Here is an 18,313-nt window from a genome sequence, read left to right as displayed (position 1 = left end):
ACTCGGCCCCAGACACACTGATCAGATGCTTGGAAGCTGTGGCTGGATGGTTACGTGGGAGCCGGTTGAAGTTAAATCCTTCGAAGACAGAGGTCCTCTGGCTGGGACGGGACGATATGGGATTGAGGGGGCAACTCCCATCTCTTGCGGGGGTGCAATTAGTGCCAGCATCGTCCGTTAAGAGTTTGGGTGTAATCTTTGATACCTCCCTCTCCATGGAGGCGCAGATTGCAGCTATTACAAAGGCGGCATTTTTTCATCTCCGCCAAGCTAAGCAGTTGGCTCCTTACCTCTCTCGCCCTGACCTAGCCACTGTGATCCACGCGACGGTCACCTCCAGACTGGATTATTGTAACTCGCTCTACGTGGGGCTGCCCTTGAGACTGACCCAAAAACTCCAGCGGGTGCAGAATGCTGCAGCGAGACTCCTTACGGGGTCTTCGCTGCGAGATCACATTCATCCGGTGCTATACCAGCTGCACTGGCTCCCGGTGGAGTACAGGATCAGGTTTAAGGTGCTGGTTTTAACCTTCAAAGCCCTATACGGCCTAGGACCCTCGTACCTACGGGACCGCCTCTCCTGGTATGCTCCACAGAGGAACTTACGGTCTTCAAATAAAAACATCTTGAAGGTCCCAGGCCACAGAGAGGTTAGGCTGGCCTCAACTAGAGCCAGGGCTTTTTCGGCTGTGGCTCCAACCTGGTGGAATGCTCTGTCACAAGAGACCAGGGCCCTGCGGGACTTGACATCTTTCCGCAGGGCCTGCAAGACAGAGCTGTTCCGCCAGGCCTTTGGTCAGGGCGCAGCCTGACTCCCTCCTTTGGCAATCTTTACAAAACTTTAGTTTATGGTTGCCATCAATTTTGATTTTAATTAATTTTTATAATGTTTTTATAATGTTGTACTACTTTAGTGTTGTTAGCCGCCCTGAGCCCGGTTTCGACTGGGGAGGGCAGGATATAAATAAAATTTATTATTATTATTATTATTATTATTATTATTATTATTATTATTATTATGTTTTTCATTCATAGGCTAAAGCTACAGACTGCAGGAGAACATTAGGTTTCTGCTCAGAATGATATCCTGTGATGTGACATAACTGTGTTGTGTGTTTCTTTGCCTACCGCCTGCAAGCGGCAGCCAATGATACAAAAGAGTCAGGGAAATTTACATAGAATCATAGAACTGTAGAGTTGGAAGGGACCCCAAGGATCATCTAGCCCAACCCCCTGCAATGCAGGAATTTCAACTAAAGCATCCATGGCAGATGGCCATCCAACCTCTGCTTAAAAAACTCCAAGGAAGGAGAGTTCACCACCTCCCAACGGTGTCCACTGCATTGTCGAACAGCTCTTACCATCCGAAAGTTCTTTCTGAGAACCTACTTTCTTGTAACTTGAATCCATTGGTCCGAGTCCTACCCTCCGGAGCAGGAGAAAATAATCTTGCTCCATCTTCCATGTGATAACCCTTGAGATATTTTCTCTTATGTCAATAATGCTTGTCCCTTCCACCTGAATAACTAGATCAGTCAGATTTCCATTCCCCCAGTGAAATCTTGTGCGTCATAAGTGGTATCAAACACTGAAGCATCTCCTCCAGAAAACATTGGATATTAATTCAACATGAAGGTACAGGGATTTTGACTTTTCTTAGCAGGAGTTCTGGCCTTCTTGAATGATACAGTCATTAACTTTGGGAAAGCGAACTAAGGCAAAAAAGACACAATTACAAGGGATAAATTAGATATGATTTTCATTGTTTGAATGCAATTAAAATGCATGTTCCTTCTTTTTTTAAAAAATGTCAGTAGCAGCTGTACAGGGGTCAGGTAAGAAGCTAAGGAAGGGAAGTTTAACACCCCATTCCACTGTGGTCTAGATTCAAATTACGCTCCCACCTGAAGCTGCTCTTTGCATCAGGAAGGAAACCTCCACTGCACCGAAGGAGGCTATTCTCCCTGATGCAAAGTGCAAGACAGCAGAGGAGGGACTTTTGTCCAATATATGGTAGATTTGTACTAAGAGGTACAGAATCAGCAACACTGGGCACAGGGAGAAATCCCTCCAGGAAATGTAGCCAAACCAAAGACAAGATGGACTGGCACTTTCAGCTGCTGTCACTCTGAATGTTATGTGCTGTCCTCCTTTCTGTTCTCATCAAAAGGAGCCCCTTATGAATGCTATTTATATACATATTAATGTCCACATTAATGAAAAGGAATCAATGTCATGGGCAATCATTTTGCAGGCTGAACTATTTTTCCTAAAAGAGTTTAACGTTTTTCAAAATAGCCATCAGCCATGTCAGGCAAGTCTTTGGTAATCCTCACCATCACAGATTCAGACCCATTGTTTCTATGTGTGTTGGAAGGTGCCCAGAGTGGCTGGGGAAACCCAGCTAGATGGGTGGGGTATAAATAATAAAATTATTATTATTACTGGGAATGGGGGGAAGGGAAGAGTATAATCCAGTTTTTATGGCCAAACATATTTTCTCATGTGAATAAGGTGCTAATCAAGGCACGTTTGACCCAGTAGGTTCATCCTTATGGTTAGTAACATAATTATTTTTCTTGTCCTTAGGTATAGAGCTATAGTGAGACCAATGGACATTCAAGCTTCCCACGCCCTGTTGAAGATTTGTTTGAAAGCTATCATGATCTGGATTTTATCTATGCTGCTTGCCATTCCTGAAGCTGTGTTTTCAGACTTGAGACCTTTCTATGACAAAGGCACTAACAAAACATTCATCAGTTGTACACCCTACCCACTGACCAATGAGCTGCATCCAAAAATTCAATCCATGGCTTCCTTTCTCATCTTTTACATAATTCCCCTGTCTGTTATTTCAGTATACTATTATTTCATTGCCAAAAACCTGATACGGAGTGCTTACAACCTACCGGTGGAAGGAAATGTCCATGTTAGAAAACAGGTATGTCTTATTTTGTTTGCAAGTAATTACTACCCAAAGCCAAACTGGGAATGACATTTCATTACAAATAAAGAGAAAGGTGTTTCAAAGGATCCATTGAGCAAAGAGGTATGGATAAATTATGGTACATTGCAGCTTGTCATTTGTGTATATTTCATGAGTGGGAGTCTCAGTTCCTTCCCGTTTGTCCTTTTTTATTTACAGCTCTAATGACTTTAAGTATTTGGAGTTCAAAGACTGTTTCTATAAAGCAATTCCATAAATACATTCATGTGGAAAAGTGATGTGAGGATTAGGTACATAACATTTCTGGGGAAGGACTCAATAACCAGCACCTTTATGTCCATCCAGTCCACCTGATTGGTTCATGCCTCCAAGAAGGATATGGATAACAAATCCTAGTGACCTTTGCAAACATCAAACATTGGAAGGGTCACAGGATCCCCACCCCTGCTATATACTTACTCACTGGAGAGTGAGCCCCATTGAATACAGTTGGCCCTTACCTCTGAGTAAACATGCATAGGATTGCATTTTAAATTGTGCATTAACTAGAAAAAAATTGGGGTGAAATAAAAGTATCACACTGAATAACTTGTGGGTGTTTTCCAAAAACAACTAATGCTCTTTATGTTTTCTAAATTATATGAAGCATTCTTCTTGTATTTCTTGCTCATGCTTGATTCTATTCTTCCTTCTGCACCTCTGACAATAACCATTGAATATATGCAGAGTAAAAAGGAGAAGCAATATTTCTCACCAGCTAAGGGAAACAGGAGCCAAGATTAAGTCTGTAAAACAGTGGTTTCCCCTTTGAGTTTCAGACAGACAGTGCCTTTTGTCTCTTTCAGAAACAAGTATTGCTTGTTTATTGCATTACCTTCTGCCTTCATAATGTCCATGCAGGTGGCAGGAGCAACAAGTATTAAGTTAAGATTCCACTCCATAAAGTATATATGATTTGCCTTCACAGAAAAGTCTATCACAGAACTTAATTGTTAGTTTGATCTTTGAAAAAAAAATTGTTTCTCAGCAGGCCTGTGTCAATCACCTGTTGTCAACTCCATACCTTTCAGTCTATGCAACTGAGAGGAATAAAAGATCTGAAGTGACAGTGTTAGATGACAATGGCGGTACTGTTGCTGCCTTCCCTCTTTCAAGGTGGAATAGCTGCTTTTCTGAGAGGCTAAGCTCATTACTTGTTGACTGATTATTTTGTGAGATATAGTCACTGCTCTCTAGATTTCTCCATGGCTGTCAGTGTCGAGATACAGAAAGTTGAAATGAAAATCCTGGCCAGATTGCACCCCACTGAATAGAATTGCTGGGATTGAATGAAACTGCTGGGGTAGATCCGGCGTTGGTACAAGTGTTGGGATGGAGCTGCCCTCCTGAAATTGGTTTTACCATTGCTTACCCAGATGAGACTGATTTGGGCAATGGCAGCAGTGAGCTCAGAGTTCTGTGGCCACAACACCAATCTGGTGGTCCTACCAGTGCAACCTCACACCCACCCAGCCTCAGTGCCATCTAGGTAAGAAGCTGCAGTGCTGGTGCTGTGAGAGTGACTCCAGCCTATGCCACATGCCACTACTGAATAAATCCACAGAAGTGTATGGCCAGAAGCAGAAATAATTGCAGGCTGGGTCTGAGCTGAGAAAAGCATCTTGTGTGGGGCTGGCAAAAGAATGGGAAAGGAGGTTAGGGTGGTAGAAGACTGGGAGATGTTCAGGGAGGTAAGGTGTCAGGTAATACTACTACTACTAATAATAATAATACCCCACCCATAAGACTGGGTTGCCGCAGCCACTCTGGGTGGCTAGCAAGACTGAGAAGGTCTGGCTGATGCCCAGGCAAATGCCCAGGCCAGATCTGAAAATATTTATAACCAGGCCATGTAAAGAGGAACCAAATGGCTGTCCAGTTAGGGGTCGTCTAGAGGTGGAATTATGCTCTGAACCGGAACACTGTCAACGTTGATAGTGCTGTCCATCTGCTAGGCAATGAGGCATAGGCAGCAGTATTCTGCATGTATCTATCTGTGGTTTGGGACCAGAATATAAAAGAGTGTCTGCCCCAGTTTTGAAGGGACATTAGGATCCAAGTACCTCCATTATCCACACATATTGACTACTTCAGCTCCTGCACACCCTTTGCTCTGCTGCCCCAACTCACTAGCAAAGAGCAGGAATTGTGGGGGCAGCATTGCCATTTACTCTGCTTTTCAAGATTCTCATTTTTGGCACTGTCAAAAACAAAGAACAGGATTTTCCCTCACATCTCCACTTTGTTCTCTTTGCATACTTCAGTTTTTGTGGCTTTGGGGAGCATGGGAAGCTGTGATGTCTTGGAAGGACTTAGATGTGCTCATTTTCTGTATTTAACTGAACTGGAAACACCACTGAAAAGTATGTTTATGCATTTCTTGTCCACAGGATACTTTCCTCACATAACTATGACATGGGAGTTCTGCTCCCTGCAGCAAGGCTCCCCTCTCCTTACATTTGTACAAAGATCAAGTTACCAATGATGGGACAAACATGGATAGAACCATAGGGCAATATGTTCCTTTGCTCTTGGTATGAAATATGGTGTTCCATAATGGCAAATCTTTACTGCTGTTCTTCACCGTATGTATGCAAGGTGTCATAATGCATTTAACTAGGCCCATGGAGCTGCAGTCCTTTGCATTCTTACATGGAAGTAAGTCCCGTTCAACTCGGGGGTCCAGCAAACATGGATAGGACTGACTGTAAACATATTTTGGTGCCCACTCTGTGGAAAGCCCTCCCATCAGATGTCAAAGAAATAAACAACTATCTGACTTTTAGAAGACATCTGAAGGCAGCCCTGTTTAGGGAAGTTTTTAATGTTTGAAGCTTTATTCTGTTTTTAATGCTCTTTTGAAAGCAGCCCAGAGTGGCTGGGGAAACCCAGCCAGATGGGCGGGGTACAAATAATAAATTATTTTTATTATTTTTATTAATATTTCAAATGGATTTATTTCAAAAGAAAATGGAGTTTTAGAAGGGGTGGGAGAAGCATGACTATATTTCAGAGATTGCTAAACTCAGTGCAGAACAAAATCACCCTGTCCTCTGTTAAACTGAAATAGTTTCCACATCTTCTATTGAATGTTGTTGACCATGTTGTTCTTTTCAGATGGAATCACGAAAACGCCTAGCCAAGACAGTGCTGGTTTTCGTCTGCATCTTCGCTTTCTGTTGGCTGCCCAATCACATCATCTACTTATATCGATCGTACCATTATTCCGAGGTGGACACATCCATTCTGCACTTTATCACTTCTCTCTGTGCTCGGATCCTGGCATTTGCCAACTCTTGCATTAACCCCTTTGCACTCTACCTGCTCAGCAAAAGTTTCAGGAAACAATTTAACCACCAGCTTTCATGTTGCAAAGCCCGCGAGCTCATGAAGTCCCAGAGCAGAAGCACCATGCGGATGGCGTCCCTCAAGAGCTCCAACCAATCGATGGTCGTGTTCAGCTTCATCAATGGCAACCACCCCTGCCACGAGGAGAATGTATAGGCTGCACCACAGAGACTGAAAATGGTCACAAGATCTGTGTAGCCATTGCTGCTTGTTTTGTTTTGTTTGTTTGTTCCTGTAAGTAACAAATGTACATAATTGCACAGAGAGGCGGACAGTGACCAGAGAACAAACTGACAGCATGCGAGCAAGGTTTAATGCAGAGCAGAAGGGCTGCCCACATCTGCACTGTCATTTTTAGGGTCTTGCATTATAATATGTGGGTTCCTTTCGGTTTCTGCTGTTCAGAGATGAATGTTGAAGGCATCCAAGTCCTCATCAGATTATCAGCCTGTTCCTTTGTTAGCCTTGTACAGAAGACTGCGGAGGGAGGAAACTTTTTTGGTACATGCAGGTTCTGGAAGAAAGTCAGGGTTATTATCATTATCGTTATTTATTGCTAAAATGAGCCAGTCCCCCATTTTGTCCTTCACACTGTACGGAAACAGCCACAGGGTCCAGAGTAGAGCCAGCTCTCCATCTTCACTGTCCCACACTCCACTCTTCTGGACCCATAATACCCACTGATAAGGCATTCTCATCCCCTTTCTGTGAAATACCTGCTTAGATGGGACAGTCCTAGTAGCCGAGTCAGATCAGTGTAGTACATTTGCACTTGCACAACAGGTTAGCACATATGCAGAGAGAGCACGACCATTTTCGGAGATTGGCCAGAAGGCTTTCCCCCCAATTTGTCTGGTAGGATGCTAACTTCTTACTTACACCATTTTAAATGAGCAAGCCTGCAACAAAAACGAAATAACAAAATGATGTAAGGGACTCCCTGGTTCTATCTTACCTGCCCACCTTCACTCATGCTTAAGAAAACACCTTTATGGTTTTGCTTTTTGCACTAAAGTAAGGTAGCATTTCTAAGCATGCTTAGTTTAGAGTAAAACCTATTAAATCCAAAGCGATGTCATCCAGGGTTTTTTTAAAAGGAATTTTCACTGTGGCAGAGGGCAGGGGAATGAACGCAAAAGGGCACTTAAAAATCATGCAACAGTGCATTTTTCATCTTCACTTGAAATAATTAAACACACATTGATTTAAATAGGCAAATGTCTTGGAACATATATTCTAATAGTAAATTGTTGTAATTTAAAGAAACTTGGCATTTAAAACGAAACTAAAATGTCCAGAACTCTCTTTTTTTATAATCCATTCAGCATAAATCTCCTGAGCAGGCTGACATTGTCTCCTGACTTTGATTGAAAAAAAGTGGACAACAGCCGGTTGGGGATCACAACAGGCTGTACCAAGCCCATTCAGAGCTGGGTTTGGCCATGCATTAACTACCTGTGTTTGTGTGTCATTATGCAGGGACACAATTATTTTTAGTTTGCGCTGTGTGGTGAGAGAATTGCAATTGCTGCCAGACATTATTGCACCATGCTATAATTTATAGGAAACAGCTAGCGAAGATACAACTGAACATCCTAAATCACTCCAATGTGGGAGATGGGGGCACTTTAGAAATTACTTCCCATGGTTCCCCTCCTTCTTCTATGCAAGAAAGATTCTAGCATACAATATCAATTCTGTCTTCACAAGCTGTGTGAGTAACTATGTTTATAGCAGACCTTGGATAGCAGACAGCTTAGGGTCCTGTTCTTTATGAAGATGCTCTGCTAAAAAAAATTGTTCAGCTGCTTACACACTTTCCAAACAAATTGCACATGCATTTTGACTGTTAACAAATCTTCAATTCTTTCACTTTCACCATGACCAGCAAAGTTAAATTTGGATTTGGATTCACATCTCCAGGGAAAGGACCTTCCTTCATTAACTGTAGCTTTCTGATTGCTGAATCTCTACAAGTAAGTATGCCAGGAAAGATGCTCTTATCACATTACAGATAATATTGTAGAACCTGGTGCACATCTAAGCTATTCCTGTTTTGTTAGCCAAATTTGCTTTAGCATTCCATGTTTTCAGTAGACCATAGGCTTCTGATTTTTCTTTTCTATCTTCAGTCTTCTTAAGATCTACCCAGACTTTCTGGCAACTAGTCTGGTTGAGCAACACTATTATTAATGAGGTGGACATGGTGCTGTATAAACCATACATAGTGATTTTGCAAAAAATGTTTTGATGCGAGAAAGACAGAACCCAGTAGATTTGTTTTATTCTTTGATGTGTGGAAGTAGGTGTTCCAAGCTAATAGGCTAGCCTTCCAGATCTTCAGCTCTGGAACAGTGGTGATGATGCAGCAAGGTCTGATCAGTGAGCACAGCACCAAAAAGTCAAACTTTCTCTAATGTGCTGATCTCTTAAAAGTTTCCCAAGACCAGAGTTCTTCGTTGTGTTTGCTGATTCTCCAGTCATTTCCATCCGTTTCTTGACATCAGAACTACATTATTTCCAGGCTTCTTTCATGTAGTTCATCAGAAACTACATTATTTCAGGGCTTCAAGCAAACCTTTAGCCCTATTCTGCTCTGGCAGATGCATCAGTAGGAAAAGATTTCTCCAATTTCCATTTGTCATTGCAGTTCTACAACTAATACATTTGTTATCTTCTGTTTGCTGACACTGCCATCAATGGGAATACTGAATGCCAAACATTCATCAAATTTTCATTTTAGTTCTGTGGCACTGATACTTGCCAACACTTCTCTGTAATAAACAAGATCTCTACAGTGATTACATGCTGGTAGTTTCACGATCAGGTCTTTCATCATTCATAAGGCACTCTAAGCGGCTGGTAGCAAGAGTTATCAAGGACCAGATATGCAGAAATAGTCTCCCCACATGCCAAAGTGACTGTGAATTGATATTTTCTGCATTTTGTGTCTTCCGTATTTTCAGCCACGGATGTTTATCATTGCTTTTCTCCCAGTGCAGCTCTATTGCCTGCTGATGCACTTCCAAATTGAGGTGATTCACAATTCTTTTAAAATGACCATTTCTGTCAGATCCCAGTGAAGTCAACACAGTACTAATTCTTAAAGTACTTCTTTGCTTCCTCTATATATTCTCAACACATTTTACAGCTGACATGCTGACACGTCTTCCTATTCTTAGCTGTGCAGGAGATTCTAATTCTGGAAAGCTTTTTTTACAAGCTAACTCACTCCCTTTTTGATGGTTGTTGGTTTCCCCCCATTCTGCTTTCAGGTTTTGTCATATCCTTTTCCTGGCAGTGTAACTCCAATTCCTGTATGGGATTGACAATTGAGACAATAGTGGTCACAACAGCAGGCAGTGAAGACCGCTTGGCAAACTTACTTGTCAGCTTAGTATTTTGCAACAGCTCGTTGACATTCTTTATGTTTCCATTTTTCAGGTCTTTCAGCATTTGGCATTGTGCACCACATCTCAATGCCCAGATCAGAATAATATAAATAATAGCAGCTTGCACTGAATTCCTGGCACCCACTTTGTCCTGAACTATGTTTCACTGGAGAATTGGCCTGAATATCCCCTGCCAACCAGTGGCAGCTAGTGAACTGGGAACTGGGAAGATTATTTACTTTTACTTTTTTAAAAACAAACAAACAAAGCTTCTCTTGGACCCTTCTGCAGGAGAACTTCCTGATAACACACAAACTTTTTGGTAAAACATGGGATACTGTCTGCCTATAGAGAAACCCAGAATCCCTATGGGTAAGTCCTGTCCTATGTCTGATGTGATCATTAAGCAGTGCCTATATTGCCAGTTAAGTAGAGCAGCTACCCCCAATGGGCTGACTGGGCTTCCATTCACCACAATTTAGCCTTTACAAAAAATAGCAAGTCTACCTTCAAACTTCCCACAGTTCAGACTTTTGAAGATTCAACTGGAGAGACCAAGAAGAGAGCAACAGACTTCCCAGAGAGAGACAAAACCTTCTTCCATCCAGGCAGGTTTGCTGGGAAAGGGGAAGAGTTCCAAGGGGGGACAGCCTGATGGGAAACAGAGTTCCTGACTCACTGTTCTACTATGGCCTAGCAACAACAGTTACCATTTTAAACATTCACAAATTTATTTTAAGTATGATCATCCCTCCATATGGATTTGAGACTCCAATATAATAATAGCTCTCACCCTTTAAAATAACTAAATAGTCTGGGCCTGCCCTGCCCTGCCCTGAATTCCACTCCTGCTGCTCTTAGTCAAAATGACTCCCAAAGCCCTGGAAACTACCTTTTTCTCCTCCTTCTTCCCACCCTAGTTTACACACAAGAGTCCGAAAGCCTTGAATCTCCTTAATAGGCCTAATTAAGCCATATGGGTTATGTTTTGCATAAAAGAGGATGGCAAACCCTAAATCTCAGAATCCAGATGAAAACACAAACAGCATCTAAATGTTGTTTCCCCCCCAATGTAAACCGATATGTAAAAGTAAATGTAAACTCAAGGAGAATTAAGAGGGCTCTTCATTGCAGGGGGATTCATGAAGGCTGGGGGAGGAATCCCCTCCATTTTATATAAGACATGCTTGGATTATGCTGCACATCTATGAAATGAGCAAAGTGAAGGATTTTTATATGTTCAACAACAGCAGCAGAGGGGTGGTGGTGAAGGCAGGCCTTGATTAGAATGGTCAAGAATCTCTAAGTATTTTCAGTACAGTATTAATTCATGTTGTGAAAAAAAAGTGAGGAGAGTTGTGTTTACCGGGGTTGTGTGGCCCCCTTCTGAAATAAGCCGTATGTTGTATACAATCTAAATGTGAAAAGTGATACCATTAAATAAATGTAAGTTTAACTATGTTTACAACAGTGTGCATTTTGCCATATTGGGGGGTGGGGGTAGGGTAAAGCACAGCACTTTCCCAATGTTTCTTAAATGTTCAGGAGATGTATTCATGGATGTCAAACTGTGTCATATAGAGCTTTAGGCATGTTTAAGAATAAGGAACAACTGCAAAGTGAAACACACAATGCTTTTTTTGTATATTGAGATATGTACTATGTAGTAATAATATGCGGTGATAGATATTAAAAGCTCAACACATTTATTCTACAACAATGTGTCTGGCTAATGCCACTAATAGAATTGCAATTTTCTAATATTATTGGGTTATGGTTATGATAAGTTTGTGGTTTATCCTGTCAATTCTACAATTTCGGAATCTGACATTTGCTCAAAGCAAGGAGAGGGGTTAACTGGTAGTTAGCAGCTAGCAGGTTGACCAAAAATGTTTGGGGTTTATCATCTCTGCTAAGAACATATTTAACTACCTTAAAACTGGCCACTATCTTTTAGCCTCAGCTGTCCAACTATAGCATGAAGATAATTATTTTGGCCTATCTCTCAAAGTTATGGTAAAGAAAAATTGGCACTTGGGCCTCCACAAAGATGGTTGGATGAAAGAAGTGCTAGATCTGGACCCTGACTCCACTGAGTCTGCGTCCAACAACCAGGGAACTTCTGAACCAGGACTCCCCAGTGACTGCAGTCTCTGAGCTGCACCCCACCAAGAAGCCAGCATACATTCCCCTATGAGCCTCACATGCCACTGTGCTTGGCTGCAGGCAGCATGTCTTATTAGAGTTAGCAGAGTGCCAACCTTCAGGTCAGAGGGTTCTTTATTTACCAGCAATGAAGCAGAGCCTGGGAGAGGCAGTGTGACTGAGGGGCCATTTAAGAACTCATTCTGCAACCAACACTTTTGGAACAAGTTGTCTCTTCCTTAGGACCTGTCCAGGGTACTGAAGGCCCTGTCTTTGAGCACCCTTGTTCCCAGACTCTGGTTTTCGGCCTGCTAATTGGTCGCACAGTCTCTGCCTTTTGGCACCTTCCTCTTGCAACTGGTCTCTGGACCACTACTTAGCTTGATTCCTCAATACTCCACCTGAGTTCTGGGCTTGACCTTGAAAAACAGGACCTTGGAAATTAGGACAGTTTGAACTTCCTAAAAAATAATAATACTGTTTTGTTCCATGAGGTCTTTGCACCATGAATGCTGCTCTGATATTTTAATCTTCTGGTGTTTCAATCCTCCGGTCTTTCTGTTTTAAATCTTCTGTTTTAAATCTTATATACCGTATGTTTTTATTTTGTAAGCCACTTCATGATCCAGATAGTGAAAAGCAGGGTATAATTTTTTTAAAATAAATAAAATCCCTCCTCTACCTGCAGGGGAGTGGATAAAACGTACCGTATTTTTCGCTCTATAAGACGCACCAGACCACAAGACACACCTAGTTTTTGGAGGAGGAAAACAAGAAAAAAAATATTCTGAATCTCAGAAGCCAGAACAACAAGAGGGATCGCTGCGCAGTGAAAGCAGCAATCCCTCTTGCTGTTCTGGCTTCTGGGATAGCTGCGCAGCCTGCATTCGCTTCATAAGACGCACACACATTCCCCCTTACTTTTTAGAAGGGAAAAAGTGCAAAAAATAGAGCAAAAAATACGGTACATGGGAACAAGTCTCCAAACAGATCATTGTTCAAGTTTTCTGCTTCTCTCACATAAGCATTGGATCACTACTTGTCAAAGAAATGAGTTGGATCAAAACATTTTGCCATAAATAAGAGGGGGAAACTGTGAAGGTACCTTGCAGATGAGAAGAAGGTTTCGAGCAGCTTCATCCAGCAAGGTGTGTGGGCAGTTTCCATTTTAAAAGGAAGTTTTCTGCTGTCAGAAATCAAAAGCAGAAATTCTGCACTCTGGATTGTCATGGGTCACACTCAGCTACAAAGCTGATGGAGTGGCCTGGGGTCAATCACACTGCAGCCTAGCCTATTTGACAAGGTTGTTGGACGAATAAAATGGCATGTGGGTGTGCAGCCCAGAAAACTATGTGTGGCACCTCATGTTCCTTGGAGAAAGGGCAAGAGAAAAATGCAGCAACAATCCAATCAAATGTTTTTCTTTCCCATATGTTTGCAAACAAATAAACCTATAAAATTCAGATTAGGGGAGACACAGACAGAGAAGAACAATAAAACAACTATTACAGATAGAATAAAGCAGATGTAACTCGAGACCTAAAAGGCAACAGCACCAAGCAATGTTCCTGAGGGAAATGTGAACTGATTGTGATGTTCTTCTTACCTGGACTGAGTCTTTGCAATGGAACACTTTAGAAGTGGAATAGCTAAATAAATAAAAGACATGAATCTTAACCAGTAAGTTTCCACCAAGGGAAATGAGAATCTTTTATCACTTTTCCTGCTTTCTACATCCCAGCTTCCATCCAACAAAAATTATCTCTCCTACACATTTATTATTGAAATGAAACAAGATAACGAAATATCAGATTCCTGCTGGATTTTGCCCATGGCACATGACAGCTTTCTGCAACCCAGAGCCACCTCCCCACCCCCGCCCAGACTACAACATCCATGGCATTTGCAATCTAAAAATTCTGGAGCTGTGTGAGAAATCTTTGGGCAGATTTTTCTCCTTTGTTTTACTGCCTGCAGTTTCAGGGGGCTGCAAATTGGTCTGGAGTATTCAAATGAGGTGCATTGGTTTCTCTGTTTTTCTCAGACTGGGCAAAGGTTCTCACCCTGCCTTCCTTGGACGTTTCTTTCAAATGAAGATGGGGAGGGGAAAATTGGCAGCTGGGTTTCCATGGACAAAGATGGCTCAACAGCACCCCTAAATGGTGGATCTGCTCCTTCAGGGGGAATGCAACCCCAAAATAACTAGAACAAAATCCCTAGTACCTGGACTTGGGAGCCACTCACCCACAGTGCCTCTCTTGTAGCAGAGTTCATTTTCCATTTATGGGCCATCACTCCATTCAGAATTCTGAACCAGATTTAACAGAGAAATAGAGCTCCACACCATCAGCATAGTGATAACTATGTGCCCCAAATCTGCTGACGACTACTCCAATATAGCTGTTAACAGAACTAGGGATCAAGTGGTGTCTTGCAGCACCCTGCTCCTAAAGTAAGGTAAAGGTAAAGGGACCCCTGACCAATAGGTCCAGTCGTGACCGGCTCTGTGGTTGCGGCGCTCATCTCGCTTTATTAGCCGAGGGAGCTGGCGTACAGCTTCCAGGTCATGTGGCCAGCATGACTAAGCCACTTCAGGCGAACCAAAGCAGTGCACGGAAATGCTGTTTAACTTCCCGCCGGAGCAGTACCTATTTATCTACTTGCACTTTGAGGTGCTTTCGAACTGCTAGATTGGCAGGAGCAGGGACCGAGCAACCGGAGCTCACCCTGTTGCGGGGATTCGAACCGCCGACCTTCTGATTGGCAAGTCCTAGGCTCTGTGGTTTAACCCACAGCGCCACCCGTGTCCATGCTCTTAAAGTACCAGGATGTAAATAGTCCCTGAAAGCTTTTCTCTGAGACTGGACATGCAGGTAGAAGCAGGTAGATCATGGAAAATTCCATCGCAAGCATTAGGATTTAGTTTATAGTACAGCTGTTCCTACATGGGTGAGGCTCCACTTTTCTTTGGTATGCCAGATCAAAAGGTGGCCACCTATCCATGGGCCCCTTCTGAAAGGTGGGTAGTTCCACCCACCTGTCAATCAGCTGACTTCATATGAATGCTAAGCTTCACACTTCCATTTGTTTCTTTGCAATGAAACTTGCATTCAGCTCTGTTTAAGTTCAGAGCCAAGTGCAAGGCCTGCTGTTTACGGCAATGATCGGTTCCTCTTGGACGCTCCAACTGAGAACATTCAGGTAGAACTAATCATAGTGGGCTTTGCATTTGGTGCTTAATTTAAACAGCCTCGAATACAAGGCCCACTGCCAAGGAACAAAACAAAATAAAAAAATTCCTTCCAGTAGCACCTTAAAGACCAACTGAGTTAGTTCCAGGTATGAGCTTTCGTGTGCATGCACACTTCTTCAGATACACTGGATAATGCAAAAGAAGTGTGCTCCAAGAGGAACCGATCATTGCCGTAAACAGCAATGCATTCATATGAAGTCAGCTGATTGACAGGTGGGTGGAACTACCCACCTTTCAGAAGGGGCCCATGGATAGATGGCCACCTTTTGATCTGGCATACCAAATTGATTGGCATACCAATGCAAAAGAAGTGTGCATGCACACGAAAGCTCATACCTAGAACTAACTCAGTTGGTCTTTAAGGTGCTACTGGAAGGAATTTTTTTATTTTGTTTTGACCATGGCAGACCAACACGGCTACCTATCTGTAACTGCCAAGGAACAGTCAGGAGCACACATTAAAGAGTCTGATAGCTCCTTTGCAGCAATGGCTTTTACCTAGGTTTTAGGAAACAGGTGACATCAGGTAAGTGACAGGTGGGCATGGCTGGGGGGAAACAAACTGTGTTGTGTTAAAATCTAGTATTTGTCCTTAAAAAAAGAAACCAAGAGAAACTACCATTAGACTTCCATAATGCAGAGAGTTTATTTCCATAATCAAAGTTTATGGATCAGAAAGTCCTGCTGGTTTTGAATTCCACAATATTTAGTTTAGCAACTCATTTCCCCCAAAATGGAAATTTATAGCTGGCAGAATAATTTGGTTGATTGAAATATCTCCAGTTCTGACCAGCAACCTAGTTCTATAAAACAAGATTCTCTTATTTTTCATTCTTGATTTGGCAGGGCAAATACAAAAACCAAAACCATGACCCTTCTTTCTATATTGTGAAAAGTAGGCTGTCAATGTTGCTTGACTTCAACCTCCAGACTAAGGGGGGATTCCATTACTTCATGAATTGAACAGTTAACATTCTATGGAACAGTAAGTGTTGCTCAAGCTCCATTTAAAGATATTGCCAGTGAACCTTAGCCTGCACCTGGTCTGCATAATGCAAACCTAGCCATGCTTTCCTCTGGTATACTACAAACTGTAAAAGACTCAATAACGCCAACCCACCCACCCAGGCCTCCTGAGTTTCATTCCCAACCAGCACTCAGCATTCTGTGTCCTGGAGGCCACTAAGAATGCTTAGTCCTTGTTTGGCTGTTTTGGAGATCAGTGAGTTGCATCCTTTTAAAGCGAAGGTTTTGTACTTCTGCAGGATTCATCCAAGGATACTGACGACTTCTTCTTCCTTCTTCCTTCTCCTTCTCTTCTTCTTCTGGCTTCAATCCAGTCAGCACTCACTGTTTGAGTTTGTTAGAGTTTGGATAGTGTAGATTTGGGGATGCTGACTCAGTGGGTTTCCAGTATGTTCACCTTCACAGGCAATACTTCTCCAACTTCCAGATTCTAAGGACCTACAGAGGATGCTATTACAATCTCGACCCACCAGCTGAACTAGATTGAGGCATCCAGTTAGCCATTGTAGAGTCAGTGCAGAATCATTGATCTTTCCCAGATGGACCATTAAGCAAACTACTGTGGTGGTTCATACACTGTGTTATGTTCTACATTTTGGCCTGAATATGTATGGGTGGTAATCTTGTTGTCATTCTAAACAATTGTGCTTTTTCTTTTCTGTTGAAGCATAACAGTTTTACAACGGGTTTATATATCATTTTGTTCTAAAGCTGACTGCTCAGAGATATCATTAACACTCAAGAGCATCTACTGCAGTTGTGCTTATGTATAAACTCTGGGTGCGGAAACTGTGTCTATATTTCTTGAAGCATAAATTGATTATTATGATACATGCTCATCAGCAAGTATTTTTTATCTGTCTACTATTAGAGGCATTATGATGGTGCTTTGGAAATATTGTATTCTGCATAGAAAGCAAACAAGTATTTGTTATTCTGAATGCCCTGTACGCTGTTGATTTTTTTTGGGGGGGGGGCGGGAATTAAAAGACAAACAGCTTCTATGAAATCATTCCAGGAACCAATTTCTGTGAGTGGCTCAAGTGGAGGGCAGGGAGGGGGCGGAAATGCAAACATTAAATCAAAGATGCCTTCAGTTTGGATTTTTGGCTCCAGAACAGGTTTCCCAAGCTTAAAAGATGTGTACTTGTGAAGGGAATGCACGTGCTGGGAAGCAACAAGTATTGTAAAAGCATGTAGACTATTGTAAAAGCATATAGAGTAAAAGTATTGTAAAAGTATTGTAAAAGCATATAGACTATCTACCATCTGCTCATCTATTTATGTAAATGAACAGCATCTTGCAGCAAAGGAAGTCATAATAGGTCAAATAACCATGTTACCGGTTGTTAGACCAAGTATGCAATGCATTGCAATCATTTATATGCAATCTGTTTGCATTCAGTTGTCAAACAGCCACTTGGCTTTCAGAAACTGATCAAGCATAATAATGTGGACAGAACTGATAGTGGTCTGGCTTAGTAAAAACAAGACAAGACAAGAATCTTAGATAAGGACTTTTCCATTGGAGTCCAATGTTATTGAACATAAGAAGAGCCCTGCAGGATCAGGGCCAGTGGCCCACCTGGTCCATCATTCTATTGTCACAGTAGCAAGGCAGTTGCCTGTGGGACACCCTCAAGGAAGACCTCAGCCCAACAGTACTCTCCCCTCCTGGAACTGTCTTCTGAGAAAAGTTGATTAACCTTTTAAAGTAACCTGCCTTCCTACCAATGAAGGACCTAAGGGGGCTCACAATATAAATTAAAACAGATACAACTAAAACACAATGAATATAAATATTAAAAATAAATTAAACAAGAAACTATTAAAAATAGCATTGAATACACATAAAATCTGCCAACAAAGGTCCGTATAGTTAAAGCCATGGTTTTCCCAGTAGTGATGTGTGGAAGTGAGAGCTGGACCATAAAGAAGGCTGATCGCCAAAGAATTGATGCTTTTGAATTATAATGCTGGAGGAGACTCTTGAGAGTCCCATGGACTGCAAGAAGATCAAACCTATCCATTCTTAAGGAAATCAGCCCTGAGTGCTCACTGGAAGGACAGATCGTGAAGCTGAGGCTCCAATACTTTGGCCACCTCATGAGAAGAGAAGACTCCCTGGAAAAGACCCTGATGTTGGGAAAGATTGAGGGCACA

General features: G+C 42.1%; 2 protein-coding genes across 2 annotated transcripts in view; one reads left to right on the top strand and one right to left on the bottom strand.

The window, feature by feature from the left end:
* The window catches only part of GRPR (gastrin releasing peptide receptor), a 28,480-nt gene extending 17,298 nt beyond the window's left edge, over window positions 1–11,182 (top strand). The window contains exons 2-3 of the mRNA XM_081859128.1: window positions 2,590–2,941; window positions 6,104–11,182. Coding sequence (XP_081715254.1) covers window positions 2,590–2,941; window positions 6,104–6,490 — 739 coding nt within the window. The 3' untranslated portion in view covers window positions 6,491–11,182. The remainder of the gene's footprint in view (window positions 1–2,589; window positions 2,942–6,103) is intronic.
* Window positions 1–18,313, bottom strand: part of LOC309340383 (uncharacterized protein) — a 56,453-nt gene that overhangs the window by 10,185 nt on the left and 27,955 nt on the right. The window lies entirely within an intron of this gene.

This window comes from Podarcis erhardii (assembly GCF_964252035.2).
Source record: "Podarcis erhardii genome assembly, chromosome: 4".
Taxonomy (NCBI): Eukaryota; Metazoa; Chordata; class Lepidosauria; order Squamata; family Lacertidae; genus Podarcis; species Podarcis erhardii.
This window is presented reverse-complemented; position numbering and strand designations above follow the sequence as displayed.